General features: G+C 34.9%; 1 protein-coding gene across 6 annotated transcripts; it reads left to right on the top strand.

Annotated features, from left to right (window-relative positions):
• The first annotated feature begins 4,385 nt into the window (after nucleotides 1-4,385).
• LOC116711832 (uncharacterized) lies at nucleotides 4,386-13,363 on the top strand. Of its 6 annotated transcripts, XM_032551405.1 has the most exons (24): nucleotides 4,386-4,603; nucleotides 4,850-5,003; nucleotides 5,990-7,369; nucleotides 7,505-7,644; nucleotides 7,788-7,992; nucleotides 8,110-8,214; nucleotides 8,324-8,514; nucleotides 8,620-8,761; nucleotides 8,991-9,638; nucleotides 9,730-9,884; nucleotides 10,207-10,326; nucleotides 10,411-10,458; nucleotides 10,664-10,747; nucleotides 10,829-10,894; nucleotides 11,011-11,099; nucleotides 11,433-11,493; nucleotides 11,676-11,726; nucleotides 11,799-11,843; nucleotides 11,915-11,976; nucleotides 12,055-12,118; nucleotides 12,313-12,366; nucleotides 12,574-12,600; nucleotides 12,688-12,841; nucleotides 12,920-13,363. In XM_032551405.1, the coding sequence occupies exons 1-24, from the start codon at nucleotides 4,577-4,579 to the stop codon at nucleotides 13,111-13,113; spliced, it is 4,266 nt and encodes a 1,421-aa protein (XP_032407296.1). In that variant the 5' UTR covers nucleotides 4,386-4,576; the 3' UTR covers nucleotides 13,114-13,363. The 6 variants fall into 6 exon arrangements, 2 of the variants coding, with proteins under 2 accessions (XP_032407296.1, XP_032407280.1); XR_004337343.1 differs by lacking the exons at nucleotides 11,011-11,099; nucleotides 12,055-12,118; nucleotides 12,313-12,366; ... (1 more) ...; nucleotides 12,688-12,841; nucleotides 12,920-13,363 and having other exon boundaries at nucleotides 11,915-11,934; XR_004337341.1 differs by lacking the exons at nucleotides 11,011-11,099; nucleotides 12,055-12,118; nucleotides 12,313-12,366; ... (1 more) ...; nucleotides 12,688-12,841; nucleotides 12,920-13,363 and having other exon boundaries at nucleotides 10,207-10,458; nucleotides 11,915-11,934.
• The last annotated feature ends 1,642 nt before the right edge of the window (nucleotides 13,364-15,005 follow it).

The following is a 15,005-nucleotide window of genomic DNA, read 5'->3' on the forward strand; positions in this document are numbered from 1 at the left end:
CAGACAGCAAAAATGAATCCGCAAGCAGAAAACCCAGCAGAGAGTTCAGGTTTCATCCCAATAGAAGAGGAACAGAAGATATTTGCATAAGCAACATTAAATCTGATTGCTAAAATGCACTGCAAAACCGACATTTAACTACATTTTTTGGCTCAATTGTAATGCAAATATCTTAGTGCACCTTAAACGAGACAAAACTAACTTAAAATAATTTTTTATCAAGATATAGGAGCTTGTTTTGAGTTAATAATTTCTTAATATTGATAAAAATGTACTAGTTCCACAGATTCTTCTCATACACTGCAAAAACACAAAATCTTAGCAAGTTGTTTTGGGCTAGTTTCTAGTGCAAATATCTTTAGTACACTTGAAATAAGTTAAGCTAATTTAAAAGTAACTTCTTTTTTTTTTAAGAAAGATAAAGGCTTGTTTTAAGTGAATAATTCCTTAATTTTGAGTTTTACTGGCAGATAAATTACCGTAACTTATAACATGGGAAAAATGTCTTGTTATAAGCTGAAATAATCTGAACTAGAACTTTTACATTAAAATTAAGTAATTATTTACTTAAAACAAACTAAAAAGTTACTTGTAAGTAAGTTTTGTCATATTTTAAGAATAGTAAGATATTTCCACTAGAAACTCGACCAAAAATACTTGGTAAGATTTTGTGATTTTGCAGTGTATTTTTAGTGAAAAAACTCTACCAGTTTACCTTTTCTGTAAATCAATATTAATATTATATTTGTCTTTTTTTCCAAGTGTTTTAAGATATTTGCACTAGACATGACAAAAAATACTTAGCTTTCTTTTTCTGTCAGTGTGCTTTTTCCTTTTAGTGTTTGAATTTGAGATGAATTTTGAGCAAGAGCAGAACGAAATCTGACTGAAAATAAGGAATTGAAAATGCATGTACTCCCTTTTTTATTTTAATTTTATTTTTTTCAGGGGGAAAATCCCCAATCATGTTGCTTAACTGTAAAATATCATGAATGCCTCTACAAGAAGACGCATCCCAGATTTTGTATTTCATTGCACATGAGCTCTGGTTTTATTTTTAAATGCATGCAACACTAATAAAGACTAGCGAGACTCTTTTTGTCCTAGTCGCAGTGAGCTCTGTAGGGGAGCGGTCGACGTAAACGGCTAACGCGTGTCGTTTTCTGCAATGAGGCGGATGAATTCGATAGCTTGGCAGGTTGCTATCACTCCTCATCTCTGTACAAAATGGAGCTCTCTTTTTAAATCTCATCTCACCTGTCAGGCCAGAAGAATTTACCTGTAAACTTGTACAGTACTTGGAGGAAGAAAAAAATAAAACAACAAAAAAGTTGGCATTTAATTTGAAAATGAAAAGTACATTTTGATACATCTATTTCTTTTTTTTTTTTTTTTCTAAATTCAGAGTAACTTGTTAAAAATGTTCATATGTGACAAAGTTTCCTCTCTTATAAGTTATTTATGTTCTTCTTTGTGCAAGTAGAACTGAAATTTGCTTATGCTTTTTACCACTGTCATTAACGGAGGAAAAAACTATTCAGTGATGGAGTTAATGTTACATTCCCATTATGATTTTTTTTATTTTTATTTTTCATTTTCTTATCCTGTGGCATGGTTCGGGTAGACGAGCAGAAGTTTAAAAAAAAAAATGCCTGTAAATTTACTTTTCTTTTTAATTTCGTAGTCTTGGTAAAAGTTTTTAGATAAACGTGCACTGAAAATGTCCAAATTGAGTTGAAATGTCGTAGGTGATGTAGGCCGTAAGAACACGATTAAAGCGTAAAAACTACTGTCTGATTTTATTGTTCACTGTGTTTTATACAGTATTCGAAATTTTTGTTCACTTTGAACATTTTTACTAAAAAAAGAAAATAAAAATTTGAAATTGTATTGTGCAAAGAGATGTAATTTTTGGAGTACTTGAAATGCATTAATTAAAAGACTCATTCAAAATAAAATAGACCTCTGTTTACTGTCTGCAATGTGTGTGCACTCTTTGGCTTTTTAAGGTCACAATTAAGATGATGTGAATTTTATTCTCCTTATTTATATGGAACAATTAAATCATCCTTGCACATATTGAAAGTTAAACTTGTGCAATATCTTTCTGGTGACATTTTCATAATATTTTAGAATCTGGAGATTTTGTTTTAGCATCTTGCTGTCTGCTTTCAGGATAAACTTACCTGGAGATTTTGCAGTTGTTTTTTTTAATGTCTTCCACTTGTTGATAATGGTTGTATTAAAATTTTTCTGCAGCCTCTACAAATCCCTTACCAGACTTCTAATTGTACTTTTATTTAATTAATATAAATTGTAAGCAGCAAAGTTAACTACATAAGGTTCGTACCAAATTTTAGTTTAATTTCTAGTGCAAAATATTGTCGTACGCATGAAATAAGACAAAACTAACTTACACGCAATTATTTTAACAAGAAATATGAGCTTTTTTAGATTGAATAATTACTTAATATTTATGAAAAGTACTAGTTATAAGGGAAATAATCTGCCAGTGAAACCTGACATTTTTTTCCATATTATAACTTTATAATTTATGAAAAAGTAGTCGCATTAAAAAAAAACACACATTTTATTTCTGGTGCAAATATCTTAGTACACTTGAATTAAGACAAAACTAACTTGCAAGTATCTTTTCAGCAAGATATAGAAGCTTATTTTAAGTAAATAATTCATCAATGTTGATAAAAAAAAGTTTTGGTTCCAGTGGCAGATTATTTCACTTATAACATGAGAAAATAGTCTTGTTATAAATGAAATAATCTGCCAGTGAAACAAATGTTTTTTCATCAACATTAAGGAATTATTCAATCTAAATAAGCTGTTATGTCCTTTTTTTTTAAAAGTTACTTAAAAGTTAGTTTTGTCTCATTTCAAGAGTGCTAAGATATTTGTCCTAGAAATTAGACAAAATAAGACTTTGTGTTTTTGCAGTGTGATGTTATTTTCATAAAGTTTCTGGACACATTAAACCTTTTATTCAATTTGTTGTAAACCCAGAAACTCCTGGCACGGCCGTCCATGCCTCTCTGAAGTTCACTGCAGCTGAATCAATAATTCCTATTGACTATAATATATGGGAGTCGTGCAACGCTTGAAAAAAGAGAAAACAAAACTCTGAATAATAACAGTATTTGTTAATAGATCATATTAACTTATGTTTTACTGTTAATATAAACATTTCACACATTATCCTAGAGTTAATTAAGCTTCAAGTAGGTATAGTTTCATAAAAATGGGTGAAACAATCGGGGAACTTAAATTTTGGCTCGTTTTTGTTCTAATTTCTTTTCAGCTTTTTTGTTGGTGATACTAACCTTGTTCACCCCAGTGGGTGCAGTACATAGGCATGGACAGAAGAGGGAGCTCTAATTTGAATGAAAATGTTTAGTTGGACGCTTTGCAGCCGAAAACGTAAAGTGTTATATTCACTAAGTTTATTTACTGATTTTTAGTTTGTTTTAGTAATTTGTTTCTTGTAGCTTCATAATTGCTTGTTTCAGTGTTTTTGACACATTTCTTATACGCTCTGTTACATGTATTTTTCATTAACTTTTCTTTCTGAGTGTGTTTAGTTATGTAACAAACTGGATTATTGCAGGCCAGTTTTTACAGGAATGCACGTGCAGCAAAGAGTGGTTTGTTATTGATCATCAATATTGATGTTCTGCTGCAGTTACTGGCTGCTACAGCAGTGTGAATAAGCAACCAAAGCAACAGTTTCAGTCCAATATTTCCTAGAACGGCAAAGCAATGATTTTATAATCTGATTCTGTGTTTAAATGAAAGATTAGCAAAATTACATTTCTTCTTGTTAAATGTTTGTGATAATTCTTAATTGCTTGTTTTCAAACTAGTCTTAGCCTGTGTTCACACTGCAGCATGAAGCGACCCAATTCCGATTTTTTATTTTTACCTGATCTTTTTACGACAGTCTGAAACACAAGTCGGATTTATACAAATGCAACTCAGGTCACTTGGGTATGTGTTTCTAAATCCGAAACATAGCCGATCTTTCTAAACGTGACCAGAATCTGAACGGCACGTCGCATTCATTCGACCTGAACGTCATTGATACTCGACAAACGTCACTATTCTGCGCCCTGATACGTGCAAGCGACAAGAAAAACAACAACCATGGTGGACGATCATGAGGATTAAGTTGTTACTGTGCTGGTTCGCTTTGGATAACAGCTTTAAAATCGTAAGCTATGCTCCACTGTTAGCATCCATGTTTACTTCCGCAAACACTGAGCACTTCTTTTTTTATGGTGGCTGGCAAAACACAGAGCACGCTCTCTCACGTTATTGCGCCCTCTACTGCGCGTCCGGGATACTTTCAAGTCGTTTGTAGTTTACGCGAGAGGGTCTTCGCTGCAGCCTGCGGAAAGGGGCGGTGACGGACCACTGTCAGTCTCATACCTTATATGGAAATTGGACTATTACATTCCGGAAATGAAGGGGGCGCTATTTTCACAGTCACTAGTATAAATACCTTAAAGAAGCGGGGTAAGAAGTTTGAGAGGTTTCACCACTGACATTTGCCACGCGATCCACAATGCAAAAACCAGGAAGTCAGCAAAAGGTACTTTCTACCGTATTAAATCCTTTTTTTACAGAGTAAATCAATACGCTTTTCTAGATTAGTTAGAAAATATAATTGACAGCTGTAAACGAGTGAAATTCGTAGTTCGGGAAGGCTAATTTTAGCATGTAGCATAGCTAATTATTTCGTGCAGGCCACCGTTAGATAAAAATCTAAAAGTAGAAAATGTATAATTGAAAAATGTATTTTATGCTCAAAATTTGTTTTTTTATTTAAATTTCACAGATGCACGTATCAATTTGTAACACTGGGATCGGAGCTAAAATTGTTCCGTACTGCATGAACAACAAGTACTACTGTCCCCTTTGCTCATACAGTGCGGATGAGTCTTACAAGGTTAAGAACCACATTGCAAGAACTGCTGTGGTTCAACATAACGGTATGGAAAAATACACTAATGAATGTTTTTTTTTACACACTTATCAGTTCTCTCGTGTTTTTATTTTATTTTATTTTTTAAGGTTAATATTTTTTAAAATATGTTTTTGTACACCAATGTTCAATTTCTGGAAAGTCTAATATTTTTTATAAACTAACAGCTTTCTTTATAAGCTATCAGCTGCCATCATAGTACCCAGAGATGAGTACATCTCTGGGTATTTTCAATGTATTTCAATGTATTTTTAGTAACTGTGCAGCAAACTACACATTTAAAAGTAACAAAGTATTTTGTGAAATGGCTATTATTAAGTACTGTTTTACTGATTATAACGTGCAATGTAATATTACCCATTTATTTAAGCAGACATTAATAAAAATGAAGTTATGTGCACTGTTAGGTATTTTAAAACCAAAAAGGAAACATTTTAATACAAGACAACAAATTAAGGTTAGAGGAAACCTAACATAAACAACTTTTATCTGTGTATCGTGTTTAAATTTTTTGTGTATTAAAATGTGTTCTTCATTCAGTGAAGTTACTCACATTATGTTGCATGTAAGAGTATAACATTTTGAAAAATGGTCCTAATTATTTATTTTTTTGTCAAAATTACAGAGTAATTGAGTTAATCTGATTAGTTAATCTCTGCCCATGGCTGTTTGAGCAATATCACTTCTAAAATTTAAATTCATTTTTTGCAGAATATATATTTGTTATCTGGAAGCCATTAATTGTTAAATCCTACAAAACAGTAACAATGTTAAGGAATGTACAGTGATTAATTCAAACATGGCTTTTTTTCTACCAATCAATTGTGTATTTAATAGCTACTACTTTTATTGTAGTAGCTATGAGGCTACTAAGAAAAACAGGGATTCATTCTCCCTGTTCTGAGGGATAATGAATCACATCTTGTTTAAACATATCTGCAATGTATATAAATGCTTTTTTAAAATTTTACTCATTTCTTTTTGTTACTGCAGAATTCCATATCTTCAGATGTGGCCTACCATGTAGAGACACCACTCACTTCCATTGTCCTTACTGTTTTTCCACCATTGACAGAAGGGACAGGTTTGTTAATCATTTGGTTAATCACAGAATGACTTTTCACATGGTGTCCAGCTGTGCAGCAGCCCAGCCACCTGTCCACCTACCAGCTACAGACATCCAGGCTACACAGGCGCCTGTCCGTCCAGCAGCTACAGACATCCAGGCTACACAGGCGCCTGTCCGTCCAGCAGCTACAGACATCCAGGCTACACAGGCGCCTGTCCGTCCAGCAGCTACAGACATCCAGGCTACACAGGCGCCTGTCCGTCCAGCAGCTACAGACATCCAGGCTACACAGGCGCCTGTCCGCTCAGAAGATATGATTACATGTGAAATGTGCAATCTGCGCCTGAGAAAAAAGAATCTTCGTATTCATTTGAAAAGAAAACACCATGAAAAAGTGGAGCTGATTTCACAAAATCATCATTTAAGGAGTCAGTGTGTGGATGCAAAAAAAGGTGTTTTTGCTGTTCAGAAATCCTTTTGTGGTCCATCAAAACCTATACATGTAATCAAAAACACCTGGTCACAATTTCACAGATCAGAGTGTGAGCTTGACAGGTGTAATGTGAATGCACAATTTGCCAAGCGAAGTGGGATTTTGCCTTTTGAGTGTGAACACATTCAATCATTACGCTTTTGTCCACGCGCCACAGACTCAGAAGGACCTCTGTCTGAAACTACCCTCAACATCCTGGTTGACAACTTATGGTTCAGTGTTAAAAGAAAAGAAGAACTTTTAAAAAATCAGCAAGAGGCGCTATCAAGTAATACGCCGTTTTCAGTTCTTCTTTTTGGCAGTGGGACAGACACAACTTTTCACGTGTCTATCTTTGAACCAAAAATGGCATTTTTCAGCAGACTTGGAAGGGTGATTGTCACTTACGACAAAGGAAAAAATACCTGGCATTGTGCATGTACAGAGGGCAAAAGGTCCTGTACGCACAAGGCTACGGCAAAGTGGCATCTTTTTGAAAAAATGCCAGACATGTTCAAAGCAGCAGTACATTCAGAGGAGGATGTTATGTGTGGGACAACAGTATCAGAATGTCAGGAGGAAAGTGGTTCCATTACTGATGATGCAGCAGAGAGGATAATCAAGTATTTGATTTACCACAAGAAAATACCTGCTGATCTTCCTGACAGTCTTATCACCAGAAGTAGAGACGCCAAGTCTCTCAATGGGTTCCCCAAACATCTGATCCCATCAGAGACTGAATGCACAGAATGTGGACAGCACGCCAGTCTTGGTGACCCTCAGTTGTTGTCTTCCACTGCTAAAATAGTGACTCTGACAGGAGTAGTTAAAGGTTAGTAATTTAATGTACTCCGCTGTAAGTACAAGTGCACAGATTTATTTTTATTTCCATAAGAATAATATTAATATTTTAATTCTATCATGTCAGCATAAGATCTTAATAGTAACCTTTTTAATATTCTCGTAGGTATATCAACATACAGGAAGACTTGCCCCAACTGTTCGATGGTTTACCGATATCAAGACTGGGAAGATGGTATTCACAACTTCAACGATCACTTGCTGCTGTCCATACATTTTTGTCTGGTACTGAGGAATGCATTGCAGGTTAGTTGCATTTTTTAATTATTTGTGTAGAATGTGGATATTATTTTTAACACAATACAATAAATGGTTAAACATGCATTAATGAGCTTTTCATCTAAAGGCATCACTGTGACTTTGTAAATGTGCCTTACTTATTTCTGTAGACTCACACTGCTGTAAGTCGCATAATCGAAACTATCGAATACACAGAAGGAGAGAACTTTCCTTTCAAGGATCGAATCCTGCAGGCATATCTGTCGTTTGAAGGTCTAAGTGACCATGATTACCAATACTCATGTGATTCATGTGGGTATCATCCTGCAATTGTTGTCATGGATCTACATAAGAAAGGTGTTTTCAGCATGCCAGGTAGGTCTTTATGTTTGAAACCTGCATGGATCAAAATACTGTTATTTGAAATTTTTGACTCATCTGAAATTAACATTAAAAAAATAAAATCCTGTGTTTTTTGTTTTATTTTAATAGTTAGTGAAATACCAAACCCACCTCAGCAATATAATGGCGAAGTTAATGCGCGCTCATTTTGGGAAGCGGTTACTATGGAAGTGATTAGCCGTGGACTTTATCCACGTAAGTCTGGTGTCTACTCAACAGATAAATGGGAAACATTTTGTGTACCAAGTAATTCATGTATTAATGTGACTCAAATGTTTTTCCTTGTCTCCATTGTATTTCTCAGCTGGCTGCAAGAATCCTTTTGTTGTAAAGCCTACTTATCACAACTGGTCCCCCTGGATTGGACCACAGACAAGACGATCTGACATTTTGATCAACACAGAGAGTGAAAAAGTCCACTTGCCTGATTCCGACAGTGATGTAGACCAGTTTCTCACAGAAGAGCGGCTTGCAGATGAGGTTCTCAATCTCAAGGTAGTCTCTTTTTTTTTATTTATTTTCAGAATTTTCCGATTGTGTTTGTCTTTCAGGACAGTTAAATAATATTAAAAATAACTAACTTTTGGTTTTATTTTAAAGCTACCTGAGATCAGGAGACTCTGCAGTCAATGTGGAATTGACAGCAGAGGTTCTAAGATGGATCTTGTGCTCCGTCTGCGGGACAAAATGGCTTCTAGAGCCACATATAACAAGGTTTTTGAGAAAGTGTGGGGTGCCTCTGGTAAGTGTGTGACAACTCCTAACAGAAAATGTGTTAACCCATAAGAAAGTATGACCTTGAGAAAAATAGAAATTACCAAAAAAACATGCCTTGTGTATCTGCTATTTTGAACATATAACACGTTGTCATAGTAATGTCAATGCTATTGTTAAGCTTAATTTAGTACACAACAACAAGGACCTAGATAAGTTGTATGCTGTACTAATAAGAATATGATTTGTTGTTTCAGGTGGATGGGCTGTAATCACTTGTCCCTGTGGCATTATTTATTCTGTAAAGTTTAACCTGAGAGCGGAGAGCCCTAGAGACTTTGCAGACCTTCTTTTATCCTGGAAGTTTTTTCCCAATATTACAGTGTATGACTACCCCAGGGGATTGGTAAGTCATCTAAAGAAGAGGTGTGCTAAGGATACCCCATTTACCATCCACGATGGTAGATTGGTTGAGGCCACCCCTGAAAACATAAGACAAGCTACTGAAAAAAAACTTGCTGTAAACTTACCCTGGTTGAAGCACAGGAAAGAACCAGAAGACAAGGGAGGGCATCCTGTCACTGGCTCATTAGAGCATTATTGTCTGAGTGACGTTTTCCACCAAGGCAATAGTAAGGATGAGAAGGATGTCTTGCGGAAGATTGAGATGGTTCCGGAACTGGCAGGAAGATTAAACAGCCAGTGTGCAGAGCAACTATTTGCAGGCATGAGGAAAAATAACTACTTCCTGAATATGCTCAACCCATCCACGCACATCTTTCTGCAAAGAAACATCCTCCACCATTTCAATCTTAGGAAGAACACAAAAACCAAACAAAACATTCTAAAAGTTGCGGGGCCGCATGCAAATTTGGTCCTAGACAAAAATGGATGCATCATAATGGGTAATGCTCAACTTTTGTGTTATCGTTGTGGTAGTCTCTGAAATTAAAGCACAACACATATATTAATGTAGGACTGTTTCTGTTGATAAAGGCTGTGAGAAAAACCAGCAACATGCTTGCAGTTTGGAAGCCAGCGTTATTCAAACTCACCAATGTTCTCTTGATGACTCTTTGACAAGCTTACAAACAACTGGAGCAAATAAATTCACCTGGACTCAAAAGCCTAATAACACAGAAATTACTTTGGTAAATATTTATATCAATTTTGCTTGGTGTTTGTTTTTTTAATATTTCTTTCTGTGTTTTTTTTTTTTTCAAATAATTTTTAGTACTTATAGTTGTGACATGATCAGGTGTTTGAATTTTAGTTTAAAACAAAAGACACTGCACAACAGTGTTCCCAATATTTTTCTGTTAGAGACATCTGTTATGATGTGAAATTTCTAACAAACAAGCAGTATAAGCACATTGTAAGTTGTGGATATCAGTAAACATACTTGAGGAATGCATGATATTGTGCAAAATTAAGTTAATAAAATGTATTTGTCTTCCATTTTTCTTTCCTAAGCTTGCTCAAGTATTGGACCAAACCAGAGATCCAGCTGAATATGTTGCTTGTGTTGATGGGCAGGTCCTCACCAGAGGAGACATGTTCACTCTTGGTTTATCGCAAGACATGAATGGGCAGGTGAGTTTAAATATTTTTCAAGCCATATCAGTGTTAAAGTTGTTTTTTATGTTGTTAAAATATGACTGCTACAATTCTTCAAAGATTCTGAACTCCTGTCTGAAAGTTGTTGAAAGAATGTGCATCAACAAGGTATGTCAATTTATGTAACCTACATTTGTTTCATGATATTTGAGAGGTTGGAATCGTATAAAAACTAAAAGAGTAAATCTCATAAACGTGGAAATGAAAAACAATGTCAGGCATGGTTTCGGATGTGAATTTAACATAGATGACAAAAAAGTGTCTCTTTACTTTGAACTTCTTGATTGTCCCTTTTTTATTATTATTTCTCTAGGGCATCAAAGTTTTTGCAGGAAACAGTCATGTAGTCCACACCTGGTTTCCACCTCTTTCCCTTGACCCAGCACAACACCTACCAGTACATCCTGTTGATAAATTTATGTTCACCTTTGGAGGTCAGATTCACCACAATATATTAATTATTTGATTTAATTGGAAGCCGCAGGCACAAGATCTGGACTGGGTTCTGATTCCTGTGTGGCATCCTGGACATTGGACACTATGCGTTAGTACAATACTTATTTGATATTCACCTTCATATTTACTGCCTTTCTTGAAAGTAGTCAAATTCATTCATTAATGTGCAGTAGTGTTCACCATCAGTGCGACATATTATTTCAGATTCTGAAGCCTAAACATAGGGAGATTTTCTTCCTTGATTCTATCAATGGCACTGGCTTCACTGATGAAAACCGCATCAGAACATTAAGGTTTTATAGGAATAAGTTTGAGTGTGGCATGTGTTCAATATGTTGTTCCGTTGTTCCACGGAGGCAAAGGTTCAGCATTAATCTTCATTTTTATGTAACAGTAAATATACAAATTGAATTTGTGAATAACATTTTAATGTCTGAAATTTGATAAGACACACATTTTGTAAGCAGTTTCTTGTTTCTTTTTAACAAAGACATGGGTTAAAGCTGGACCATCAAGAGACCGTTCTGTCTCACATCTGTCTTGCATTTTCATACATCTTTATAATTTTTATGTTGTGAAATATACCCTTGCTAATTTTTAACTTCTCTTATGATTTGCATCATCAGAGAAGTCTGTCTTCAGATGTCATCTGGTCCATGGACAGAATTTGTTGGCAACGATGTTGAGGTGAGATGTTATGATGGGACACTTGTGGTTCTTAAGAGCTGCTTATTTCAAACCGTTCCTGCTTTAAATGTTTATAAGCAATACTGTGGGTAAGGCTGTTGTCCTTTACCTCAATTTTATAGTTAAAGTAATGACGCATTACTTTTCTCTACCCTGTTTGAATTTTCTCTTAAACACCACAGGGATTGCCGAAACAAGGACTGTCCAACAACTGTGGAATGTTTGTAGTGATGGTAACATCCGCTTTCACCCACCATATTGTTGTATGGTTTGTGTAGATGTAATAATCAAAATTTTCTCAACAGTATGCACTGTACTTTGTGATGGGAGCATCATTTGATTTCAGCGAGGTAAAGAAAAAGATGAGAGTCTATTATTTCTGTTTGATATTTCATTAAATTTCAACCTGTGATGTACACAGAATGATATGATGACAATACGAAGATGGTGGTCTCTCACTCTCTTGACAAACTTCCCTGTGAAGTAAGAACAATAATGTACCACATCATGTTACAAATATGACAGTTTTTTTAAGAAAACATCCCTTTGTCCTTTTTAAAGGTCCAGAGAAGAACTGCAAAAGGAGAGAAAGCGGAAAAAAGTTGAGGAAAGGGAAAAATGTGAGGTGAGTTGTAGCTAAAATTCATGACTTTGTATTTTCAAATCATGTAATTTCTATTCACAGTACACTTTTGGTGTATGCTTATTTTTTTAAGTCTGAAATAAAATCAGGATAGAACAATTAAAAGGGTTGAATGACTTTTTATGTTATTTGGGCTTGCATTAATCTTCCACTTAAAAAAATCTATATTTTTACAGACTCTGTTTGCTGATGACCACAACTATGCCAAAGCAACCGAGGCACAAATTGAGGTTAGTTTTTAAAAATATGCATAACTAGTAATTTTGATTTGTGTATCTTTATGTGCAAATGAAACTACAACTCTAAATGATTTAGGCAAAAAAAAAAAAGTAAAATGTATTATTTGGACAGCGTTTTTTATACCATTACAGATGGATAGGATAAGGTACTGACAGATACTAAGTCTTAATTATTGTTTCATGCTCGTCACCATTCAGGTACAAAGTATACCGCCAATCTTACAGGTAAGATTCATTCATAATCATGTCATAGCCATTCTTCCAGGATAAGTCTTGCAATGCACCTGTTTTTTTTACTATCATTATTTTCAGATGCCTTTGATTGTCCTGGAAGCTATTCTCCAGGAGGTAATACTGGCACAGGGAGACACAGCTTACCTCACGTTGGCATTGACATGCAAGTCCTTTGAAGCCATTGTGTCTGACCCAGTGTTCAGGAAGAAGACTCACTTTGCTTGGTTGGATGGTAAGGACCTTTCACTTTTTTCACCTAAAACATGTGAAATTAGATTTCCACTACATAAAATAAGTTTTTCATTAACAGGTGAGATCAACTGGGAAAATTTTTCTGAATCATTCAAGGCAGAAAACAGGATTCCTTTTGCGGTTATCCAATGTTCTTCCTGTAACCGGCAGTATAAAGACTCTGTGGGCTTCACCGGGCATGGAAGACGAGGAGAGTTCCCTCGTTACTATTGTGATGGCATACCTGGACACTGCCCTGAATGCCAGTACTAAATGCAAGGAAGATATTAGTTTTTTTTCTTTTTTTTTTATGATGAAGCACATTTGCCTTTTTTCTTGTTCAGTCATTTGTTTTTGAAATATGTTAATAAAATATTATGTACATTTTTGAATGTTACTTTTGTTGTAACTCATTTGATTGAAATTATTTAGTTTTTATAGAAATGGTGTCATTTCCACACAGTTACATTGTGGCTGTATTTTGTTGTAGAGTAGAGCCAATAAAATGGTTGTAAATATATTGTAACAGTGTTGTTTAGTATTTGGATAACCTTGATTTAACAATTTAAAATACATGCTAAGTTCATAATTTTCAATATTTTATATGTGTAAATACAATGTTTCCTATACTTTTTCAACAATGACTGGAATCAATACAAATTTCATTTACAAACCTGACATACGGCACAAACAGAAACACAAATGTTTCTGCTTGTTTTAACAGTCAGAATGAACTGTTTTATAATAAAGCAAGCACATACAGAAACATTGTTTAGTTACAAAGTTATAATCCAAACATAAGATTAAAGGTAAGCTGAGCAAAAGTAGAGATCAGGTGGAAGTGATGGAAGCTCAGGTGAGGAGCAGTTGCACATCAAGCCGGAGTTTCTGAAGGGTGGAGGAGATAAGACCGGCGCCGTGATCAGGTGAGATGAAGACAGTTATAGTTACAATTTACACAGGTTTAATTTATGTATCCAGTGAATTTATTAAAAAAAGGTTTTCATATAGAAAAAAATAACTCCTGAACAGCAGATCATTCTCTCTGGCGGTGACCAGCGCAGCGTCTACGGCCGGGTCCGAAGATTATTTCTTATCAAATAAAATTTCTAAAACCTACTTTCTGTGTGAGTCTTTCCAGGTTGAAGCTGAATTTAAAGTTTTAAATGAATCACTGGGTTCTGCAACAATTGCATATTTAAGGTCTTTGGAGCGCAGTTTATAAATTGATTGCAATTAGAATAGATTTGTAATTTCTAAATGGAATAGTGGGACACCAACCAGTTTACTGGTTAAGACATTATGGTAAACAATAACAGTTGAGCTTGTTAGAAGTTCAAAAGTCATTTAATTTGTTAGTGAATTATATTCAAGATATGAATAATAAGAAAAATATTTGGCAAATAAACAGAATTGTGAATGAACGGACCAGGTTGGCCAAAATTGTTGACCAAACCTCTTTTCCATCTAGTCCTTATGAAATAATGAAAAGGACATTGTATATTAGATTTTAACTTATTTATTTTAAGAATACCATTCACAACATCTAAAACTATTATTTGAATTTCAACACCAGCAAGTATTTGTTTATGGATGGACTGGCGATGTGTCCAGGGTCCATCAGCAGCTCTCACCACCCCGCTATATGTGTATAATAATTAATGGAATGGATAGATGTGTTCTTAATGTAATGTACATTTGTCTCTAAAATATTAATTTAATTTGTTTTATGACTTTTGTTTGGGATAGTTAGGGTGTAAAGATAGATAAATACATCTCCATGATTCCTTCTTTTAGATTGTTGGGGCCTGCCATGCAAAGCAATGGCAGGAACCTATTGCTATTGTCGGAGAAAGTGTTTCTTTATTCTTTATTTTTCTTCCGTAACCGTTAATGCGGCTCATACCGCTGGGTGCACACCTACAAATGAGGTATCAAAACGTGCAGAAAATTCACGCCATTCCAGCTATTACTTCTGGTGGGATTTGGGCTTAACGTGGCGACATAATTCGCAAAAAACTACGAAAAAAACCCCATTATAAGTCAATGGGAAAAATCCTAGAAATACCCTATTTTTGAGGATTTTCTGTGTCGTCACAAATTCACCTAGAAATGCCATTCAAATTTCATTTTGTAGATACGTCTGTGATCTCTTCGAAAGTGAA

The sequence above is a fragment of the Xiphophorus hellerii genome, chromosome 2, assembly GCF_003331165.1.
Source record: "Xiphophorus hellerii strain 12219 chromosome 2, Xiphophorus_hellerii-4.1, whole genome shotgun sequence".
NCBI lineage: Eukaryota > Metazoa > Chordata > Actinopteri > Cyprinodontiformes > Poeciliidae > Xiphophorus > Xiphophorus hellerii.

What these genes read in the sequence shown, in the direction of transcription:
- LOC116711832 (XM_032551405.1), top strand. Translation starts at nt 4,577, where the DNA reads ATGCAAAAACCAGGAAGTCAGCAAAAG. An exon ending in ATGAGGTTCTCAATCTCAAG is followed by an intron (nt 8,515 to 8,619) that starts GTAGTCTCTTTT and finishes TTTATTTTAAAG; the next exon opens with CTACCTGAGATCAGGAGACT. An exon ending in AAAGAATGTGCATCAACAAG is followed by an intron (nt 10,459 to 10,663) that starts GTATGTCAATTT and finishes TTATTTCTCTAG; the next exon opens with GGCATCAAAGTTTTTGCAGG.